The 24,559-nt window shown below is 40.8% G+C and overlaps 1 protein-coding gene across 6 annotated transcripts in view; it reads left to right on the top strand.

Annotated features, from left to right (window-relative positions):
- TMEM117 (transmembrane protein 117) overlaps nt 1-24,559 on the top strand; it is a 211,272-nt gene that overhangs the window by 180,597 nt on the left and 6,116 nt on the right. For 4 of the 6 annotated variants that reach the window (XM_064655859.1, XM_064655860.1, XM_064655862.1 and 1 more), the window contains one exon: nt 8,317-10,415. The exons of 1 other annotated variant lie outside the window; for it this stretch is intronic. In XM_064655859.1, coding sequence (XP_064511929.1) covers nt 8,317-8,954 — 638 coding nt within the window. In that variant the 3' untranslated portion in view covers nt 8,955-10,415. Of the gene's footprint in view, nt 1-39; nt 183-8,316; nt 10,416-24,559 lie in introns of those variants that run through there. One more of the 6 variants, XM_064655863.1, reaches the window with a different exon arrangement.

Below are 24,559 nucleotides of genomic sequence, written 5' to 3'. Positions count from 1 at the left end.
ACTGAGTATCTCATTTTACTCACATTTCTTTGCATCTAGGAACTCCCAGCAAGCATCTACTGAGTATTAAATATTTTCATCCTGTTTTGATAGCTGCTTTTTTCAAGAACATCAAAAATAACTTTAATTCGTGCATCTGCCTAGCTCATCTGGATTTCCCTTGACAGATGGTTCATTGCAAAGTATGTGTTTTCCTTTTTAGGCTGATGTTTATGAAAATACATAATCTATCCTAGTTTCTATAATACCCAGGGAAATTTGTAAAACTTAAAAGTAAATTTTACTGCTTCATGGTTAAAAGGCACTGTGGGGCCTGGCTTGTACCCTTTAATAGCAGCACTGGAAATCCAAGAGCATCTGATGTCAAGTGTGTGGGTAACTTTCAAATAGGAAATGTTAAGGTTTGGGTGTCAGAACAGATGGGAGATTTTTCTGGCTGTTTATAACGTGTTTCTGAGTGCTAATCTAGCCCAAGTGCCTTTCCACCCAAAGGAGAAATCATCACCTTCATAACTGGTGAGTGCCTAGCATGGCAGGCTTGTGGAGTTAAACTAACAGTGTCTAGATTCAGCCCAAACATTGCCCACATAGAGTAGCTTGACAGAGCCTGTGGGCAAAAATAGAAAGCTTAGAGGTAAAAACAAGCTGTCTGTGCACACAAATGTGAAAAAACATCAGAGGATTTTCATCTTAGATCAGCTGTGAGTGGTCTGTCTGTGTGCATGTGTCTAGTTAATAACACTAATGTGACAGAAGATATGAGGAATATTTCAAATGTTTTACAGAGGTATCTGAGTGGTTTTAGACACCAAATTACAATTAAGGTAAGAGTCTAAAGTCAACATTTCCTACAGTAGCCTCTGGCTATGGTTGCACAGGATGAGGCTGCTTGCATCTAGCCTTATTAAGTGGAATTTTTGCATTCCTTCTTGACCTCAGGAAGAATGCTGAGGACTGGATTCTATAGGAGATCCTTTTTTTATAGGAAATGAACAGTCTGTTCCAGAGTGGACATAAAAAGATGAAACTGCTCTAGAATCAGCAGCTAGTCTGGAATACTGTTTACAAACTGTTTACAAATACTGTTTACAAACAGAGAGGGGTTGGTGGATGATGTAGTGGTTGGAGGCCGCCTGGGGCATAGTGACCACGAAATAATTGAATTTTCAATCCTCAGGGATGTAAGGAGAGCCATCATTAAAACCTCTAATCTGGACTTCCGGAGGGCAGATTTTGGCCTATTCAAAAAACTAATTCAAGGCATACCCTGGGAAACAACCCTTAAAGGCAGGGGGGTCCAGGAGGGATGGACATGCTTCAAGCAGGCAATTTTGAGCGCACAGGAACAGGCTATACCAGTGTGCCGAAAGGCCAGCCGGAGGGGAAGACGGCCGGCTTGGTTAAATAGGGAGGTTCTAAAAGAAATCAGGGATAAAAAGAAAGTTTACAGACTGTGGAAAAAAGGGCTGGTTACTTATGAAGAATTTACGAAGAGAGCTAGGTCATGCAGGAAAAAAATTAGGGAAAGAAAAGTGGAATTTGAAGTTAATTTGGCTAATTCAGTTAGGGATAACAAAAAGTCCTTTTATAAATACATTAATAGCAAAAGGAGAGGCAAGGAAAACCTCAGTTCTCTGTTGGACTTTGAGGGAAATATAGTTAACAAAGATGAGGAGAAGGCTGAGGTACTTAACACCTACTTTGCCTCAGTTTTTAGCAGTAAGACAGGTGGCCCTCAGGACAACTGGCCTCTAGAGCAGATAGACAGAGACAGAGACCTGAATAGCCCTCCTGTATTCCAGGAGGATGTAGTTAGCGACTTACTGAGCCAGCTGGATCCCAACAAGTCTATGGGACCAGACGGGATCCATCCCAGGGTGATGAGGGAGCTGGCAGAAGAGCTTGCCAAACCGCTCTCCATCATCTTCCAACAGTCCTGGCTCTCTGGGAAGGTCCCAAATGATTGGAGGTTGGCGAATGTCACCCCAATCCACAAAAAAGGCTGCAAGCAGGACCCTGGCAACTATAGGCCTGTCAGCCTGACCTCGGTGCCTGGCAGGGTTATGGAACAGATCATCCTGAGTGCAATCACACAGCACCTTCAGGATGGACAAGGGATTAGACCCAGCCAGCATGGGTTTAGGAGGGGCAGGTCCTGTCTGACCAACCTGATCTCTTTTTACGATCAGGTGACCCACCTGGTGGATGAGGGGAAGGCTGTGGATGTGGTCTATCTAGACTTCAGCAAGGCCTTTGACACTGTCTCCCATAATATACTCCTGGAAAAGCTGGTAGCCCATGGCTTGGACAAGTATACCCTCTCCTGGATTAGGAACTGGCTGGAGGGTCGGGCCCAGAGAGTGCTGGTGAATGGAGCTGCATCCAGCTGGCGGCCGGTCACCAGTGGTGTTCCCCAGGGATCAGTGTTGGGCCCAGTCCTGTTTAACATCTTTATAGATGATTTAGATGAGGGGATTGAGTGTATCATCAGCAAATTTGCTGATGACACTAAATTGGGAGGCAGTGTCGACCTGCTGGAAGGCAGGAGGGCTCTGCAGAGGGATCTGGATAGACTTGAGAGATGGGCTGATTCCAATGGGATGAAGTTCAATAAAGCCAAGTGCCGGGTCCTGCACTTTGGCCACAACAACCCCATGCAGTGCTACAGGCTGGGCAAAGAGTGGCTGAAGAGCAGCCAGGCAGAAAGGGACCTGGGGGTACTAATTGACAGGAAGCTCAACATGAGCCAACAGTGTGCTCAGGTGGCCAAGAAGGCCAATGGGATCTTGTCCTGTATCAAAAATAGCGTGGCCAGCAGGAGCAGGGAAGTGATCCTTCCCCTGTACTCTGCATTGGTGAGGCCACACCTTGAGTATTGTGTTCAGTTCTGGGCCCCTCAGTTCAGAAAGGATATTGAGGTGCTGGAGCGGGTCCAGAGAAGAGCAACAAGGCTGGTGAAGGGACTGGAGCATAAGTCCTATGGGGAGAGGCTGAGGGAGCTGGGGTTGTTTAGCCTGGAGAAGAGGAGGCTCAGAGGTGACCTCATCACCGTCTATAACTACCTGAAGGGAAGTTCTAGCCAGGTGGGGGTTGGTCTCTTCTCTCAGGCACTCAGCAATAGGACAAGGGGGCACGGGCTTAAGCTCCGCCAGGGGAAATTTAAGTTGGATATCAGGAGAAAATTCTTTACAGAGAGAGTGATCAGGCATTGGAATGGGCTGCCCAGAGAGGTGGTGGATTCACCATCCCTGGAGATTTTTAAACGCAGATTGGACGTGGCACTGAGTGCCATGATCTAGTAAATGGACTGGATTTGGACCAAGGGTTGGACTCGATGATCTCGGAGGTCTTTTCCAACCCAATCGATTCTATGATTCTATGATTCTATATATTCCAAATGCTGCATGTGGAATTGTCCAAAAATCTCATTCAGATGGTGTAAACGTGAATTTCTGGAAAAAGGACAATCCATACCTCTTTCAACACAAGAAGGCCCCTGGCATTCATTTGCGTTGCACAGTTGTTCAACTTCAGCAGGGAGGGGAGACTGTTTCGAGGCAGAGTTCTGTATAGGCTGGTGTTCAGAACATGGGCCTATGATGCATGTCCACGCTACCATAAGTGGGGGTTGTTCTAGGGTCAAGGTTCCCTTCTGGTGAATGTCCTAGCCAGGAGAATACATGCTTTCTCAGAAAACCAGGAATAAATTTTCATCCCCAAATGCTGATTGTTAGGCTATAATGCCTATAAAAACGTTTCGCATTTTGCATCACAGCCTGACAAGGACGCCCACACTCTTGGCTAACTCCAATTTTTCTTTTGGGGGATCTTTATTTCACCAAATTTCAGTATTCACCACATTTACAAATACACCAAACCAGATTTCTGTCTCTCCAAATGATGTGTAGCATGTAAGAATGTCAATGCTGTGAAAGCTGGTTATTAACTAGGTCTGTTTTTTAGGTAGTGCATGGCTGAATGACGCAACATATTTTCCCACATGATTTCCCTCGTTGGTAACTTCATTGAAGACTGGATATTATATTCTTTTCAGTTTGCTGACTAGTCTTCCAGTCTTGAGAGCTTATCTTTCTACATCCTTCTGTTTCAAATTTTGTGTGTGAAAAATCCACCTTCCATCCAAGAACAGCTGATTGGGGCCAGGTATATGCCAGTATTCTTGGCCACACAGATTTCATAGGAGTAGTGCCAGCTCTAAAGCAATAGTGATAATGATCCTACAGAAACTGTTAAAGAAACAAGTTAAATGCCTTCATAGTGTGGGGCTGCATTTTCCCTTGTCACTTTTAATCTGGAATGAAACTTCAAATCTTTTAAAATAAAATTAATATCTGTAGCTTTATCATGTATTTATTCTGACTCTTTGCAGAACTACAAACTTGAGCTTGTTTATGTGCAAGGTAAAAGGTCATGATTGGCTTCTAGCTTACCAAAATTATTAGCTTATTTCCTATATAAGCTTGATATATGACTTAAAGTTTTCTATAAAAAGCATTATGCTAAAATTAAGTTGTAATAGACAATAATTTCATATACATAGATTATTGATGTGTATAATGTTAAAGGTTGGTCAGTATATTAGGTCTCAAAAATTGCTTGTCATGGGAATTTTCATCAGATAGAAGTTTGTGAATGGAGACTATCAGACCTCTTATTTCAGTCTGCTTTAATACATCACTGATTTAGAAGGATTACTTGGTTGAGTGGATTTACTTGGCTACCATGCCTGCTAGTACAGTAGTAAAGTACATGTCTTAAAGAGGGATAGATGGCAGAGGACACTGTATTGTAGAAAAGAGGAAAACATTTTCTGTAAGTAACCAAGACAGCACTAACTCACAATCATTTTGTGTTTGAGGGGATTAATTCAGTCCTTGGCTGCAAGGATTACTGAGTAGGAGCAGAAAGATGTTATTGCTTTCATATATGGCGATAGTGAGAGTGTTACTCATACACAGCCTTTGGTTCTGGTGACAACATTATTCAAAAGAAAAGGAAAGGTCATAGAGCTCATCAAGCATGACAGTGATGCAAAGGATGGAAAAATTATCTAGAAGTGAGAAATTTAAGGAGTTTTGAGAAAATCCACTATAGAACAGCAGCTGTCCTCAGGCAACTAGCTGCCACTTAGACATACAGCTTGCAGTTCATCTTCCTTAAATGAGGTGATGGATCTAAGCTGTTTGTGTAGTCCACACTAACCCAACAATCCCAGCAGCAGAGTTTAGGGCTGTGCATCTGCCTCCCTAACTCTGACTGGGAGCTGAGTGAGGGAGTTTCAAGTTCCTGCTTTTTATGAAACACCTTCAATCAGGTGAGCACTTAAATTTTTAATGTAAAAGGGATGGAGCATTATTTAAATGGATCCATTGTAAAAGAGATTAACAATTATGAAACCATAGTGTAGAGACTACATGAAACCTGAGATCAAGCACCTGGAAATGATCTCAGGCAATTCAGTATTTTTAGTGCTTTCTACTATCTTCTTAGTCAACTTCTTCACCACAGCAGGCTGCTGTTTCAGGTCTTACTCATTATGTAGCTTGCTTTACATGTTGCATTTAGGACAATGTGCTCACACAGGCAATCAGTGTGAAATCCACTGGGTATCTTAATGCCTAAAGAGGATCTGTGTCACAACTCAGCATTGCAATGTCTAGGTTTCCTTTGTCAGTGATACCTGAAAATAGACAATCAAGAAAACCATAACAGTGTATTTTGGCCTTTATAAACACCATCTCAATCGTGTCTCCATTTCATTATGCTTCATATTTTGATCTTTCTCCCTAAAAATCTTCACTCTTGTCATGTCTAGCTGAAGGGAAAGAGCAATCCTGATCCTACATGAGTTTTTCCCCTTCCTGTTATCCCTGATGTCTAGCGTATCTCTCTGGAAATTCATCTGTCTTGGCTCTGCAGAAACACAAAGTGCCACATATAATATTTTGATGAAGCCAATAACAAAAGAACTGGATGTTTTTTTTTTTTTTAATGGGCACAGCTTAAGGCATGAATTTTGGGACAATGCAGTAAGGGTTTGCTTTCAGGTTGAAACATAGAGTAATATTTAATTCCAAATTATTGTTTCAAAGAGTGTCCAAGTGAGCAACAATAACAGAGAAAGGAAGTTTAGAATGCAGCAGATCATGTTTTCTTGCAAACTGGACAAAGATAAAAAAATAATGGTTCTAATATTTTTTCATTGTAATTTCTGTTTAGCCTATTATTCGTAAGGAGATCAGAATTATATGATTGTGTTCTCTGTATAGATTGCTCTCATTCTCTGTATCAGCCACTCAGCATCAAATATGTTTTGAATCCATGACCATTTTCAAAACATTTTCAGACAGTGGGAATCTGAAAAGTACTGAACTATCATCGTGTCCTAAGAAATGCTGGTTAGGTGAAGGAGTATCATATAATTTAGTACCCAACTGAGGAAAAAGCAAGGAGAAGTCAGCCATTATATTCTGTTTGACACCAGGCACTGATCAGTGAATACATGTCCCAGCAGCCCATCTATGCAAGGTGTATCTTGTGTCTCTCTGTTGAAAGACAGACATGATGGAGAGACTAGAGTTATTCTGATGGAGAGAAACATGTGAAATACAGCGCAAACATCTGCAGGAAACCTCAAGTTACATTTTTCTGTTTATTATTTTATTTCATACTTTAGCGTCACTTGCAGTGTCTTGGTGTTGATTTAAGAAACATAGGTATTATAAAATATGGTGATAATATTCTAAAATGGTAACAGATCAATGATAAAATTGACAAAATCCTGGGGAAATTCATAGAATGGTTTCAGTTGGAAGCAACCTAAAAGATCATTTGTTTCCAACCCATCTGCCATGAGCAGGGATAGCTTCCACTAGATCGATTTGCTCAAAGCCCCATCCAACTTGAGTTCGCTAGAGGAGTTATTCAGAAAATATGGGATTGATTGCAAGGTCTTTTCAGTGCAGTTTGTTTTCCGGACAGTGACAGTAACACAAGAGAATGAACATTCTTGTTAATTTTCAGTCTATTTAATCTAAACTGAAAGAGCTGTTAAACATAATTGCTGAAAGAAGTTGCTCTCCTTATGCTCCTGGAGAATTCTGGTTTTACAGTTTGAATGCACAGACTTTCAGGAAGAAACAGACTTTCCTGCGATCCATTTATTCTTTGCAAGTCAATAGCCTAAGTAATATAATAGATCCTCTCATACATTGATTTGCTTTTTCACTTGAAACATACTTAAATATGATTCCAGCATAGACCAATATCATTCATCAACAGCAGGAACATTCCTCCATGAATGTCTTTTCACGTAATGCTGACATGTAGATTTCCCAGGTTCTTGGGTGGTCGGCAGTTGTCACTGCACAGGTAAGATCTTAACATGTCCAGTTAGAATGTTAGACATGCTTTGACTATGAGAATAGAATAATTTGTTTTGTCTATTCACAGAAAAATATTGGTTAGAAGGGAAACCTTGCGTTCATCTCTTCCAGAAACTGTACTCAAAGCAGGGCCAACTTTGCAATTGCATGAAGTTACCTTTAATGTCTTTTGGATGCCTGGAGGAAGCATACAAAAGAGCAATTTTAAATAATAAAAGGAGAGAGGTTTCCTCCTCCAGTATTACAGAAGCTTAATGTTAGACTATGAGTCCCTCTTCGGAGGAGTTTTATCATCACACAGATTATAAGAAAAGCTAAGCTGACTAGACTCTGAATTCTACAATCAGCCCTTGCTATTTCTCAAGGGTGCGATATCTGTAAGTCACAGTTTATCTGAATTCCCCCACCTGAATATGTCTACACAGCATGGTTGGTATATCAAACAACATGTATATAGACAATATAAGTACATAAAATTTGCGTAATTACCGACCTCGAAAACCTGAGTCATTTCTAGAATATAAAGGGATCTATCAAATATGGCCTTTTTGTGGAAAATTTCCCTATGAATATTTTTTAAGCCCTGGAATTCCTGCTTTTTTAGGTTTATTGATCTATACCACATCACCTAGTGGTCTGACCAACTGATCACCTACAAACCATAATGTTAATTGAATTGATATACTGCTGTGGTTATGTTACAATGTTATTTTGTGTCCAGACCTAATTGAGGAATACTAAGGGATATTCAGCATAAATCTGATTATGGTGGAAATTTATTTACAGCTTTGCTTTACAGACTAATAAAAAAAGGACTTTTTTTTCATCTGGATAGATTTTACATATGACTGTGTTTGTACTGCCTCTAAAATGGATATATCTGATGACAAAACTTTCTTTTTCCAAACAGGTAAATGGTTTAACTATGGAATTATCTTCCTTGTTTTAATCTTGGATCTGAATATGTGGAAAAACCAAATATTTTACAAACCTCATGAGTATGGTCAATATATCGGTCCTGGACAGAAGATCTACACAGTGAAGGACTCAGAAAGCTTGAAAGACCTTAATAGAACTAAGTTATCTTGGGAGTGGAGATCCAATAACACTAACCCATTGACGAACCGGACCTATGCTGAAGGGGACATGTTCTTGCATAGCAGATTTACAGGCTCTAGCCTTGATGTCAAATGCCTGGCTTTTATTCCAAGTTTGCTGGCTTTTGCTCTGTTTGGTTTCTTCATCTGGTTCTTTGGGCGATTTCAGAAAACTGACCAAGGCATGGAGAATTTAGACAAATCATACACAAGAATGAAACGAAAGTCACCGTCAGATATGGGAATGACACGAGAAAATACACAGGTGTTAGAAGAACCATTAAGTTTTCAAGAACCACATCTGGTATCCATAAAATCAGACTTAAGTGAAATAGTTTTTAATTCTTCTCTCCTAACTTCTGAAAACCTGAACGCACAACTGAATGAACAAGATAGCCCCTTACAGCCAGTACCAGAGTCCTCTGTCCCTAAAAGTAATCCTGTGACATAGAAGCAAATACCCAGGAAAATCAGTTTAAATAAGCAGTTACTATAAGATTTCAGTTTTACCTTTTGTAAGTTAAGATTTACATAGTGTTTAGAATAAGAAACTCAACCTATACCAAGAGGTGCTCAGCATGCTTTTTCTAGGAATTTTATTTTTTATTTGTATTATAGTACGTGCCTATTGTATATCTAACATTCCTTTATAGATTGCTTCCCAAAATTGCACAAGCTATTTATTAATACATTACCTTAACTGTATAATAGTGTACTAGATGATTACTTGCAGGTATAAAATTCTACCGTGGTGGTGCCTTGAGACATTAAACTGTTTTTTAACTCAACACCAGGTGTATAGCACAGTTCTTCTCATCTGTTTTGCAAAGCTTTTTGTATACAATTGTTTCAAGTATCATTTGATGTCTTGACAGAGGAGATAAATATAGTTATTCCCAAAGAAAGCTTTCTGTTAGGACATCACAACTTGACTTTGTTATTTATTCATCTTTGAAGCCAGAGGCTTTGATGACCAGACTGCAGAGAAACACGTTGATTACCTTTTAATTTTGCTGGCTGGCTGCCAAACACAAATACAGATTTATTATGCGGTAAACAGCAGAGACATAATACAGCATGGGTCGCTACTTGTGAAAATATGAGTTTCTCCATCAGTAATAGCAATTAGGTGATAATGCCTAATTATGTTTTTCCTAATTAAAGATAAACTGGTCCTTGATTAAAAGTTTTGCCCTTCACCTTTTAGAAACAGAGGTGAAAATACATAGTTGAAGCAACTCTTTCCATCATCACTGCAAATGCATGCAACATCAAAGAGCCAATGAAGTGATAGCAGTAAAGGACACAAAGCCCATTAAATCCAGTATTTTTGCAATTTGGTGCAGATATGGTCTTGGTATATGTGAAACATACATAGATATACACTGCATATAGACAGTCTTACCTTGTCCAAATACTAAAGAAATGTTTAAAGTTTTTAATTAAAATAGATTAATTGTTGATTTTAATTGTATTCTTTTTTTTCTTCTTCATTCATTATCTATGAATGTTTGTAACCTGGAATCAGAAATGGAGAGAAACTGGGGGTTTTGTTTTTTTGAAGGGGACATCATAATGTGAATTTCTCTGCTGTATGATCAAACTATATGCACTAGAGAAATTGCATATCTAAAACATCAGAAAGACTCTGATTTGCCTCTAATTTAATTCTGTAAATTGTTGTTACAAGTTGCTAAATAATAAGTCATTTTTAAGTCTGAATTATTTCCCTGTCATTTCCTGGTGTTGCTGTATTTTGTCTTTGTGACTTTTTTATCTCCCTTGTTTTTGATCAATCTGCTTTTAAGTTTTCAGAATGCTGAATTTAGCATGCATAAAAGAACTATGCATTTATTAACTGTCACTTGAGAGCCAGTTTTAATAAACATCATTCAACAGTTGTTTATTATGAGGCAGGAACACATTCTGTTAGTTTTGCAATTTTTAAAAACATTTTACCCATGCATTGCCCTGTTTAAATCATAAATATTTCTGACACTAAAAAAGACACACAGCATCACAGTAATGTCAAAATCAAATATTTTGTTTATGAAACATTTAGGATTTCATCAGGAGAAATTTCATTTTATAAGCATACTAAATTTTTATCCATTAAAAATTATGACTAAAAATAAATCAATTAGCCTTTGCCTACTGCAGCCTGTAAACTTGTTTAATTGATGTATGATATAGTCAAAAACAAGCCATTAATTACTAATGGTAAAACAGTGTGAGATCCTGCTTGTACTGTATAAGAGGTGATATATTGATGTTTGACATTCAAACAGCATTTGATCTCTTAAGTAGTTACAGAAATAGCTGTTTAATTTCAGAGATACATGCTTCTCTGTATGTTTTGGACACTGTAAACCCAAGTACTGAAAATCTCTTATTAACTCATTTTTCCTTTTTGTGCAGAGTAGTGGTTAAATACATTTATATCTAGGCAGAAAAATGAAAGAATTATTTGAGCCTTACTGCCGGCAGGATTACATGACTGAGGAAACTGTTATTAAGCAACTGATTCACAGCTAAAATAATTCTGTGACCTCATATTGAGTTAATGCTTTTAGGGTCATTATAAGCCTTAATGAAAGAGAGAAAAGCATCAAGTAATCCTAGATTTTGCATGAATATTTAAATTAATAGTCAAGCAGAGAGACCACTTACATGATAAATTCATAAGAAGTTGAAAGATTCAGTGCAGCCACTCAACATGGTCAACTCATCAAATTAACTAAAGGCGGAAGGACTCCTCAGTTGTGTGGGAGTCTCGTTTGTAAGCGCAGATGGGAGAAGAGAGGAGTATTTCTACTCTCCACTTCCAGTGTTAAGTTTGAGAAGCCTGAGTTCGGTGGCTAGGCTTACCCAAAGCTCCTTCTGAAACAGGCAGAGACTTGGGAGCTGAACACCCTAAAGGTGACTCAGTACCTAACTCAGTCATTTTTCTCTGCATTACTGAGTAGTGCAACTGAGGAGGAGTAGGTTTGTGGAGTGAAACAGGTTGGTGCTGAGGACCCAGTGCCCACAGTTTGTGCATTTCAGGATTTTACATCAGTTTAGTTCTTGTCTGGTCCTAATAGAGTGAATGAATGATAGTGGCTGGCTTACATCCAGAGACCATGTGATCTGAGTTAGGGAAGAGTAAGTGGGCACAATCAAGACTGCATTCCTAAGCACAGCTACTAAAGCAGAGTCTTCTTCCCAGAATGGAAATATTCCTTTTCCAAGCTCGTTGCCAACTGTTGTTCATTTTTAATATTCTGAAATGTTTCACTAACACAAAACAGTCTGAAATGCTTTCCAGTCTAGTACCTGTAACTGGGACCTTAATATGGATGTTTGACCTTCTCCTGAAAGCCTAACTATTACAGGATTTTTTAGGTTTTTGTTTCTTTTTCCAAGGAAGTTGAAGAATCCATAGATAGGGAGAAACCTGAGGAAGTGTCAGTTTTTTTCACAAACTGTACATCTCCATTCTGCCCTCTGTAATGAACCTGCTGCTGCCAGGGCTGACCTGTGTTTGCTTTCTCAGAGATCAGATTTGGTACAATAGCTCTTTTTTTTTTACCATAGATACATGGTGATGGATGATATCAACTGCCTTAAATAGCATACATAGAAGACACATCTCTAGGATAAGCACATAAGATTTATGAGCCCACAGATGCCTATAAATTGCCTTAGCATCCTCAACAATTACCTTTACTGAGATGGAAATTACATGGAGCAAATAGAATGTAAGAATTTTGGTAGAAAGTACCTTAAATATAATATTCATGCTCATGGAAATGTATAGATATCTCTAAAATCCATATATGTGTATATATGCTAGGAGCCTAGATATTAGTTGATTCTGTTCGGGAAGCTGTTGAGTCTCTCAAGCAGACACTTTACTACTGCCCTTTTCTATGCCACATTGTTCCATGAGTTACTTATTCCAGGTTGTTTCATCTCCTCTGCCTTCACTTCTTTTGCTAAGAAAATATAAAACCAAAGAAAGAGTATTTAATTGCACTATCTGCTTCCCCAAATTATGTCTGTGTCTCATTCACTGAGAAAGTAAATTTGATCTGTTTCAAAAGATTTCTGTTCTCTCCAACTAGTATCATCATATTTTGGGATACTGCACTATATTACAATATGTGCAAAATTATTGCTTTTCCTGTGGTGAATAGCATCCATCATGACAACTACCTGGAAACAAAGTGCAAGTGCCTCTCAAAAACTGGAAAGGCAGAAATTCAGTTCCTTACTAGACTGGCAAGCTCATTTTTCCACAAGTGAACAGGTTATTACTCATTTTTTAAAGATGTAACAGATTTTTAAAACATTGATCTTAATTTTAACAACCTCCTAGGAGAGGCTTTTTATCTCAGGCTATAAAGTTGAAGTAGTTACGGTCCTGCAAGTAGAGTGTTTCAACTTTTAGATTGCATTAAAAGTAACCTGCTTAAACTTTGAGCACATTACAAGAACCATAAAAATTAGACAACACTATGAATAAGAACATGAAGCTGATTCACTTCTTGCTGCCCGGTGCAGGATGGAGAGAAAACACATTTATCAGATGTTTGAGTGACCCTATGCTTGGGATTATGGACAGCGACATGCAAAGATTCAAACTGTATTTAACAAACAGTTACAGTCCTTTTATCAACAGAGATGCCACTGCCAGCACCAGACAAACCAGCTCTTCTGCCCTATGGTCTCTCTCCTGTCCATCTGTTCCAAGTCACAAAAGATAAAGGAGTTTTTCCTTTACCTGTGCACTCAAAACTGTCTTGTGGGGAGCCTGGGCTCCCTGAGCATGATGTGACATCTCACTGTGATGCCTAGTATACAATTCCAAATAGGACAACCAAGAACAGGCAAAAGAGGGAAGTCTGGTCTTTGAGTTTCACAGCCTTGAGGTGAAGAAGAATGGCTTATGTGATCATTTCAGAGGCAAATCAATATAAATGGAAGTTCTGTTTCATAGAAACACAAAGGCACAAATGGAGAGACAGCAAATCATTAGAAATCCTTTCCATCCCCTTCAGATATTCAAACAGAAGCAGTAAGTACCTGTTCCCAAATGCTTACACACAATTCTCAGCTTCCAGATGACTTCTGGGTGAGTAGCTCTTCTGGGTGACTAGGTTTTAACACCATCGAACACTTCCTCTGCATTGGGGATGTCAGCAGCTTTTCACTGTTTGGGGGAAAGGCGTAGTTTTCTGAATAGGAAGGAGGATAAAAGTCAGGAGGGAGAAGCTCCATGAGGCTGGTACTCTCCACAGCAAACTCTGTATTGGAGAGAGGAAAAACATAAAACCAGCTGCTTTACAAAGCAGAGTGAAGTAGCAAAATCAAATCCTTTCAGAAATGTATCTTACATCAGCAGCACAGTCACAGAGATACTTCTGATCTCATGCTTTTCCTTTGATGTATAGCAATTGGGGTCTGTAGAAGAGCAACTTATCTGATTCCTTCAGGCAGGGTATAGTCCTAGGTCTCATGCAATTTGTGATGTCTGGAGGACTTCTCTTCATTTTGAATTCCTTCTTCTCTTCCTTTTTCTGTCTTTTTTTTCCCCCCCTAAAGTTCATTTCATTCTTCTGTTTTTATTTCCAATACATAAACTGCAAATCATCCTCCAAAGGCCCATAAATACTGTTACTGGTGCAGTACCATCTGTATCTCTCTCTCCCTCGCTTTTAATAGGTATGAACATCGATGGTGACTACTGAGACACTGCATCCCTCACTGACCTTTCCTTTGAGGAGACATAAAAACTGTTGATGTGCTGGTGGCTACTAGGTCTTTTGGACAACAAAGCACATACTCAGACGTGGTTACAGTTTCAGTTTAATTGATCACAAATTCACTTGCTGAAAGCAGGTATATCTTGAGCCAACAGCAGCTGGAGTTAATATATTCCAGAACTGCAGTGACTCCAGCTACTCCAGATGTTTGAGGACCTCTGTGAGGTTCATTCCCTGTCAACTGCGGCAGCATTGCACTGCTGAGGATGCACGTGTGGCTTAACTTATGTGTCATCCAATGATAACATAAGCCTGATCCCACAAGTACAGATAATTTCAGATAATCATTATTTCTGTGTTTCCATGGTTACTGGAAAATATTCTATTTTTGCTTCGTGAAACTATAAAAAACCAGAACGCCTTCCAAAATCTTTGCAAGATTAGAATTAAATTGTAAGTAGACAAAATAGCCATTTATGCTTTTGCTGTGCCATCTCTCTACTCTCTTTTCACCCTTACCATCACTTTTGACCTGCTTATCCACAGCAAAGCTACTCTTCGGAAATAATCTCGAAGGGGACAGAGATGAAACTCTTTCCTGTGGGGTCCTAGAGAGACTTCAGGCATAATTCATTCAAAAAAAAGTTAATTCCAAGGTCTAAAGGGTTTTTTATTTATATAAAAGCAGCTGGAGCAGATACAGCAGAAGTTGACAGTCACCTCCTGTTCCATTTCAGCAGCAAGTCAGCCTACAAGGAACAATATAATTATTTGTTGAACCTGTCAGCTACAGGTAGGCTTAGTGTGTAGTATTTAATGAAACCTCCATGGAAATGTGTGTTGTTTCACCTAAAAGCCCAAATGATACCTTTATCATGTAAGAGAGCACAGTGATGGGTCCTTAACTGGCAACCAGTTTGAGCCAACAGATTCCTGAAATTCATGTAGGACCATCCAAAGATAGAAGCTTAGGTCTGTGTGATCTATATGGCTATTTTAGGTCACCTGAACATTTAGCTCTGTTCCTTTATAGAATGTTACAAAGACACAGTGTAATACTGGTCTGACTAGACTTCTAAGTTGTCTGGTTTGTTTGGATATTTTAGTGCCTTTCAAAACACACATGAAGGAATAAATACAGATAGCCCAAATGTCTCTCTAGGTGTTTCAAAGGCTCCAACTTTACATAAAAAAAATATCCACCAACTATTTGGAGAAGTGAACCAGGCAGTTTACAAGACCTTTCCTAGAGATCTCTCTGCCCCATCTTCTGTGGTGACTCATTGTCTCATGCCGTGAAACGGGTAACTACTGTCAGAAGTGGAAATACCACACTTCTTCCTCAATAGCTTTTTGGAGTTTCTTTGGGAAGAAACCAGTCTGGTTTCAGATACTGTGAGTCTGGAAAACAGATTTCAACAGTGCTTCCAATCACAACAAGTAACATGCAAAGAAGTTACAAAGCTGTTCTTTTATTCCCTCAAATGGTGACATCCTATTCTTCCTTTGCAAATGATATTTTGCAAAAAGCAAGTAGTTAAATTCCTTTTCATAGTAAATGCAAGGGCTACCAATGTTTATATGATAGAAACTTCGGAATTTATACCAGGTTTTCCTTCAGCTCTATCAAGTGTCACTGAGAAGCAATGCTGTAAGTTCAGAAGACAAGCAGTGAGATATATTCGTCTGACATGTTCCTGCCATGTACTCTGTGAGTGCATTCATTTTTGCTTGAACTATGGAACAGAGAGACTTGTAAAACAACAATCTATTTGTAGTGGGATTCTGCACCTAGAGTCCTGATATATAGTCTCATCTGATATGTGGACCCTGCCAGTGTCAGAGTGATAAATACTGGTTTTAGGGACAAGATGAGGGACAACATTAGCCCAGTCAGAGTGCATGTGAGCAGCAGAAAATGACAAGCACTGTGCTCCGTCTCAGACAGGATGGGGTGTTTTCCCAGTCAAGATCAATCCGTGCACACAGAGGAAATGGTGAAAGGCACGTGGTGAGAGAAATGCTGCGCTCCCTTGATATGTAGCACTGGACATTTGCTTGGGCAGCTATGGAGATAGCTCTGGATGTGCAAAACCCTGGACTGGGGCTGACTGGTAATTTGCTGCTGAAAGCATATGAGTAATACAAGAGTGGGTAGTTCTAGTAAAGTACGTTTTTCCAGTGAACACTTGTGTCCTTACCATCTGGTATTGCACACAAAATGCCATAAAGGCATGGTATGGGGTGGACTGTGCACTGCCTCTGCAGGTCAGCTGCTGAATGCGTGGACCACTACCAGTCAGCAGACATGAGAACTGCCAATCTGCCTTATTTTAACACAAGGTCAGTAAGCCTGCAGCTCCTCGCAAACTGTTCAGGATTTTCACTCATCAAAAACAAGTACTTTTCACCTTATAAATAAACACTCAGAGGCTTTTAGGAAGCAAGGTGGTGTAAAACTCTCACTGCTCTTTTATCATTGTCTACAAGACCTGTGAATATGATCTACAACTTTTGCATCACCTGTACAAAGGTGATTAATATTCATTATAAAAATAATACTTGACACCTTCTCTGCACAACTGCAAGAGAGGAAAGTTATGTTCCACTCTTTCTAATACCTTTGCTACTGCCTCTTCCTCTTAACTAGATTCAGTTTTGTGTGGATGAGGTCCCACTAACTGTAATGAAAGACTGTCCCACCTATGCAAGGATATGTTTGGCCTCTTCTGGTTAGATAAGACCAGCTCTTGACTCTTTTCTTCGTCCAAGACTTATTTCTTTTAAACACATATATCTGCTGGCAGCTTTATCATCCAGACTTAAGCTTTCCTTCCTCCTAGAAGATCATGCCAAAACTTTACTTTGAACAATGTTAGGGGATGTGAAACTGATAGAATTTTTTCCTGCTGATTGAATACTTTTGGGGATGAGTTCAACGATGTCTCAAGTTTTAGTAAGCTAAACTGGATATTCTTGTTGATGGAAGAGCCTGGATATGGTTTCCTCACAGCATGGGAGATTTACCAGATAGCATAACAGCATTTTCAATCTGAGTTGTAACTCAGAAGAAAAAAAATGCCTAAAACAATCTAAAAGGGAGGAAATTAAAATTAATAGCCTCTTAGATAACTGTAATGTAAGAAAATCATGTTCTCTATTCTGACAGTTTATAGAAACCTGAGAATGTTACCTCACATGACAGTGTCTTTTAGGTAGAAGGAAGGACTTTGAGCAGATTCACAATCTGATCCTGAAAGAAATCACTGTTCCCCTCCCAGAATGATCTGCAGTTGAGACTGGTATAAGTGGTCTGGTTTGCAGCCCCAGCACAGTGTGGGGACTTACAGAAAAAGTTCAAATTTCTCAGTCCTTCCTGCAGATATGGCCTGAGAACATGGCTTTGTGTGCAGAGCTGAAGTAGGTCCTGTGGTGCAAAAGGACTTACTGTTATTCTGTGTACAGCTTTGATCCCACTTTCTCTGGCTGGTTTTGTATCATTTCTAAAGAAACATCTTTGAATTGTGCCTGCTCTCTAACCTGTGATTAACTTTCCACACAGACCCTCAAACTCAAGAGAATGGTGGCCTTAAGCAATGTCACTGAATTCACCCTGGAAGCAAAGGTGCACTTGCTTTCCCTGGCTCCCTGTGACTGCTGCATGTGACCCCATTGCAGAGGAGTGCTGCCCTCTACATGGGCTCCAAAAACCTTATTCACCTGAAATGATGCAACAGAATTAATTCCACCACAGAAAGTTTCTGAGCAGCTGCATGGTTTAAAGGGTGCTCCCAGGAGTTAGCTCCCAGGAGGCACCCAGGGATACCATGTGCTTGGTTTTCCGCAGAACCTGGGAACTTCAGCCACATCAGGAAAACTATGTCAATTCCAGATAATTTATTGTGTTATCTAATTCAAAAAATGTTGCATCTTGCATTTCCCAGCAAGAGAGATGATGCCTGCAGCCCTGGGGAAAGTGTGAAGTTAGGAGTGACTTGACTGACAACTTTTCTTTGAAGGACACAGAGGATTTCCTGGAGCGTCACTGAAGCTGCACAGCAGTGCTTGAAGAGTTTCAAAACTGAAGAGTTGAAGAGTTTAAAGACTTTCAAATTGCAGTGACTATACTGAATTTCTTGTGCAGTGTTAGGGCTTACCAGGGTTAAAAAGTTATACGTCAGCAGGTACCTGTATCCAAGTATATACACTTCTTACAGAGACATCAGATATGACCCAAACAGGGCATGTAGTAGGATCAAATACCAGACAGTAACATGCTACCAAGAGGATATTAGCAGCTGAGTGTCAGAAGGCAGCAATTTGTTCAAATAGCAGTGAGGGACACAGAGAATTTGGGGTAGGAAGGGTCAGGTCTGTAACTTCTTTAATGTTTTAAAATGGCTTTCTTTGACTTGTTAGAGCACTTCTACAGAGATGTAAGATGTAATCAATGCTGGAAATGGAGGAAAAAGACTGAGTTACAATAGTAAAAATCTGTTATAAAAGCATACTGCATTGAGAAGTTTTGATGGATGTTGGTGCTCAACTCTTTTAAGAACAGAAATATATATGTAAGTGGCAAAATACAGATTCGAGTGTGTCTTTAAGCAACACAGATTTGAACTTTAGCTGAAAAGAACCTAACTGAGGTGCTTTACAGGTACTTTTTCTTCTGATCGCAAAAGTAATTTTTCCAACACTCAGCCTTTCTCCCTCTTTTCTGTTAGGATTATAACATCTGGTAGCCAACAGGAAGCATCAGTATGATGCAGTTCATCAGGGCTAAGATTCCAATGCATGTGTAAGGGAAAAATGGCCTTTGGATGAGGTAGAGCCTCCAAGTTGGAGAAGAAATGAAGCCTGACCACTGCAGTTTGTAGCTCAAAAGTACAGTTTTCACTAATCTAGGGCAGTGATCACCTATGGTCTGTAAGCAAAATTTCAAGATTCCCAACAGACCCTATGTTATGCCCCAGTCTGCTTGGCATTTTAGGGAAAGTTGTTTCATTCATTCTGAGCAGTGTGTGGGACAAACAACAGAATTCTCAGAAGGTTCAATAACAAAGTTTTACTTGCAAACTTTAGAGCATTAAGGTAGAATAAGGTACCTGGCACATTTTAAAACAGCATCCAGACGAAGCAAGACATTTCACAAATTTTAACTTAGCAAACTTAAACTTTAATTTATTCAGACACATCAAGGCATTTACTAAGGCATTGACAGGAATTTTTTTTTCTGCCTTACAATATCATAGAATCATAGAATCAGCTGGGTTGGAAAAGACCTCTGAGATCATCAAGTCCAACCCTTGATCCACTACCACTGTGGTTACTAGACCATGGCACTAAGTGCCACATCCAGTCTCAGCTTAAAAACCTCCAGGGACGGAGAATCCACCACTTCCCTGGGCAGCCCATTCCAATGCCTGATTACCCTCTCTGTAAAGAATTTCTTCCTAATACCTAACCTAAACCTCCCCTGGCACAGCTTAAGACCGTGCCCTCTTGTCTTGCTGATAGCTGCCTGGGAGAAGAGATCAACCCCCACCTGGCTACAACCTCCTTTCAGGGAGTTGTAGAGAGTGATGAGGTCTCCCCTGAGCCTCCTCTTTTCTACTCTAAACAACCCCAGCTCCCTCAGCCTCTCCTCACAGGACTTGTGTTTGAGTCCCTTCACCAGCCTTGTTGCTCTTCTCTGGACCTGCTCCAGCACCTCAATATCCTTCCTGAGCTGAGGGGCCCAGAACTGGACACAGTACTCCAGGTGTGGCCTCACCAGTGCTGAGTACAGGGGAAGAATCACTTCCTGGTCCTGCTGGCCACACTGTTCCTGATCCAGGCCAGGATGCCATTGGCCTTCTTGGCCACCTGGGCACACTGCTGGCTCATGTTCAGCTTCCTGTCAATCCAAACTCCCAGGTCCCTTTCTACCTGGCTGCTCTCCAGCCACTCTGTCCCCAGCCTGTAGCGCTGCATGGGGTTGTTGTGGCCAAAATGGAGGACCCGGCACTTGGCCTTGTTGAACCTCATCCCGTTGGAATCAGCCCAACACTCCAGCTTGTCCTGGTCCCTCTGCAGAGCCCTCCTACCTTCCAGCAGATCAACACTCCCCCCCAGTTGGTGTCATCTTCATATTTGCTAATGGTACACTCTATCCCCTCATCCAGATAAAGATCCATCAATAAAGATGGACTGCGCCCAACAGTCATCCTGAGGGACACCACCAGTGACCGGCCGCCAACTGGATGCAGCACCGTTCACCACCAGTCTCTGGGCCTGGCCCTTCAGCCAGTTCCTAACCCAGCACAGAGTGCCCCTGTCCAAGCCTTGGGCTGCCAGCTTTTTCAGGAGAATGTTATGAGAAACAGTGTCAAAGGCTTTGCTGAAGTCCAGATACACCACATCCACAGCCTTCCCCTCATCCACCAGGCGGGTCACCTGATCATAAAAGGAGATCAGGTTGGTCAGACAGGACCTGCCCCTCCTAAACCCGTACTGCTGGGTCTGAGTTTTGAGTAGAAGAAGTTAGAAAAGAAAGAGAGAAAGAAAAACAAAGGATAAGAGAACAAAGATATCACCACCCATGGATCCAGTGACAAGACTTTTGCAAATTCAATGTCTGTTGCTTAAAGTGATGGTCATAGTCTTGATCCATTAGGGGTGGTGGAAGCCCGCGAAACACACATTTCAATACACTTAGGTTTACATGGGAATACCCATGTACCTCCACTGGTGGGGGAGTTGCAACACTATGGATCACATGCAGTCCTCTGGTGGAAGGCCCCAGAAATGACTCTGGGGGCACTTTGAGGGTCTTTGATGGTTTATGACATCTTCGAAGACATGGCAGCTTCCTCTCACATACCCATAGTTGAGCCATTTATGCTCTATCAGAAGGGACAAATGCCTTCAGCCCTACACATAAATATCCTGGTACCTTGCCGGGGTGGGGCAGGGCAGGAGTTTTCACACCTGTGCCAGTTGTGTAAGGGAGCACATTGGCATAATAAAAAGCACTATCCCATCTTGAAGGATCTGCTTCTTATCTGGCTATTCTTATCTCTTCCTTATCTGGCTCAAAACCCAGCTTCTTACTAAACAAAGGTTGGTTTGTCATGGTCATCCTCTGCACCAGCTGCTTTTGCAAATGGCTGATTGTTTGAGCCATTAACCATTAACATTTCATTCTCTCATACCCTAAGAAAGAGGATCTGAGAAAATGGAGTACACTTCCTAGGAGGCTTCCATTTGTTTCAAATATTTCCTGGAATAATTCACTATCTCACACTCCACTGGTGGTTACATCCCACTGACTTCACTCTTTTTAATAGATATGTCCATTTTTATAGTTAGCTCTGCATTTATGTGCATGCATACTGGGCTGTATAGTAACTGAAGGGAAGGTGCAATGATGAAAGAACTAGGCTCTTTTCAATGACAAGAGACATCAGGCACAAACTGAACACAGGAGGTTCCCTCTGAACATCAGGAAACAGTTTTTCACTGTGAAACAGGTTGTTCAGGAAGGTTATGAAATCTGCTTCCTTTGAGAAATTTATAAGCCATCTGGATATGGTCCCAGGAAACAGGCTTTAGGTGGTCCTGCTTGAGCGGGGGAGTCGGACTAGAAGAGCTCCAGAGTCCTCTTCCAACCTCAACCATTCTGTGATTCTGCAATTCAGTGAAATTATCACGCTTTTACAGGTATTTTAAATGTTTGTCTCGTATTTTTCTTGTCTCTCAGGAAAGACACAAAGTAATTCTAATAATGTCTTTACTATAATTGCAAATAAAACAAAGCCTTCGTACCCAGTGGATACTCAGTCAAGAGACTGAGGGCAAGCATTTTAGATGACCAAAGAATGCTCCAGTGATGTGCTTGTGGCTAAAAGTCTCATACCTGCTGCTAGAAAGGTTGTGATAGATTTCTGTGCAAAAAATGTACACTTCACACATACCACCACCAGCTCTTGGGGAACTATTCACACTCTCAAATACTGCTTTCTGTGTAACACAACTGATCATTGGAAGCCCAGGTTGCCATATGATGTAGTTAAAAAGAGTATGGGATAGAAACAGAACACATGGACACTGGCAAAGGAAGACTTCCTCCCACCAGAAAAAGCCTGACCCCCACCTCCTCTAGTCCAACGCAAAGATGCTTCTCAGTTAGTCAATGACTCATTCCAGTGTTTCACCCTGTATGTGGACAGTCTTAGCTTTGGAGATGTAGGCAGCCAGATGTATGGTGCAAGTCATACTGTTGTCATAGTCCAGTTCAGGATTACCCTTCTCTAGACACTTCAGGAAACCTCTTCCCCGTGAACTCCAGCTTTGCGACTGAGTCCATCAGGGTACTCAGGAGGTTCAGAACCAGTTGAACATCTATGCTGGAGCTAGCCAAATGCACCTCGATCTCAGGCAGCACCAGGTTAGTTGCTCTCATGGTCAGTTTGAGGGAAGAGTTGAAGCTGGGTGCTGCTGGGGTCCTAAGGTTGGATTGCAAGGTCATCTTCTGCAACCCCAGTCCATGACTCCAGAGATTGTGAGGTAACAGTATGGGAGACAGTGCAGGGTGTCCCACAGGGAGAATGTTCAGATCTCCAAGACATGTCAGAAGGGATAGAAGACAATTACCTGATTATTAGCAGCATCTAAGAACTGGCAAGCACTCAAATAAACATTTAGGATTGGTATCAGCAACAAAACAGATAAACCACAATTCAAGACACTTAGCAAATGTTAAGAAACACATGGAAATTTCTATGCATCCTTCCATGACTAATCACCCAAACTTCTAAGTATGTACACACACACCCACACCCCCACAACCCCCCCAAACACATGGTTAGGTGCACCACCCTCCTTTGGGGTGCTGGTTCACCAACACATCCACCTTTGGGAAATGTGGGTGCTCTACAAACACACTACCCACTAATCCACCTACAGGTGAGAAAAGCACTCCACAAGCCCCACCACACCCCACAGTGCCCGTTGACATCAGCATGCTGGCTGCACACAGTTGGCTCACACCGTCTGACGGCACTGGACTACTGCTGGCAGTGTTGGTGTCACTCACCAATGCAGAATGATTGACAAGATTTTATTGCAACGTAGGAGGCTTTGGTGAACGTGGCTGAAGGTGAGCAACTGAGATGAAGCTCAGCTCATTTTGTCTCCTGAGCTCCTCTTTGTCATGTCAGAGTGATTCCAGCTAGCTGGAGCTGCTGCAGCTCAATCATGATGTTGAGAAGAAAGACATGTTGCTTCCAGAAAACCCACCCTCAAACACTGTAAGAATGACTTAAGATAGACCTCAAATGCTCTTGGACACCTGTACAGAATAAGTGTGTCATACTCTGATTCATATAGATATGGGAAGTTAAGAAACAGGGTGCAGCATGAGATCAGAAAGACATTTTCAGTCAGGGGAGCAGGGGTGAAGAGTGCTACAGCAAGAGCTGCAGTGAGGATCATGTCTGCAGCTTATGCCAGCTGACATTTGTGAAGTTGATGAGTTGTGAGCCCAGAGTAAAAGCACTAGCACATGCCCTGCAGAATGCAATTCCAGAGGCAATGTTCTCTGCTACAGGTTGAGGATGAGGGCACATGCTGAGAAATACTGAAAATTAACTGATCAAGACAACCAACAGTTTAGGAAACAAGTTACAATTGAACTTTTAGTCTTTCCTCTCCTCCATACTAATCAGTCACTTGTTCCAAGGCTGTCAGGGTTCTCTTTCAGAACCTCTGTACCCCATCCTTGCTTACAGAGTTTTCAGGTGTTCTTTTTTTAAGGAAAAAAAGAATTGAATTAACATGCTGAATGGAAACTGTCATTCAGTCTCAATTCTTGGCTGTTGCATCTTGTTCTCTGAACCTCTGCGTGCCTTGCCTTGTTAAAGAATAAACTCTTTGGGAAAAGAACTGTTCAAACCCTTGAGCTGTAGTGAAAAGGAACAGTTTCTCAACTGGGCACAGAATTACCAATAACAAAAATATCCTTTTCCTGATTTACACTTGACAGTTTTCAGAAGTCATCATCTTGTGCACAAGTTGTGTGGTTATGGGTGAAAAAAATAGCTTATATCTATTTGCATGAGAGATGATACATTGTCAAGCAAAAAATTATAATTAGTGATAATGTATGAATTGAATAGTGTTCCATGCTTTGGTGTTCAGACACTGATTTATGATTTACAAAAATAGCTTATAGCTATGAACTCCATGCTGTTGTTATACCAAACCAATATTTCATCTCAATCTGTACATCCCCTGGGAATTTAAGAGCCATCTGAGCATGCAATCA

The sequence above is a fragment of the Pseudopipra pipra genome, chromosome 5 (genome assembly GCF_036250125.1).
Source record: "Pseudopipra pipra isolate bDixPip1 chromosome 5, bDixPip1.hap1, whole genome shotgun sequence".
Lineage (NCBI taxonomy): Eukaryota > Metazoa > Chordata > Aves > Passeriformes > Pipridae > Pseudopipra > Pseudopipra pipra.
The sequence above is the reverse complement of the archived record's forward strand: the minus strand, read 5'-3'. Positions and strand labels throughout refer to the sequence as shown.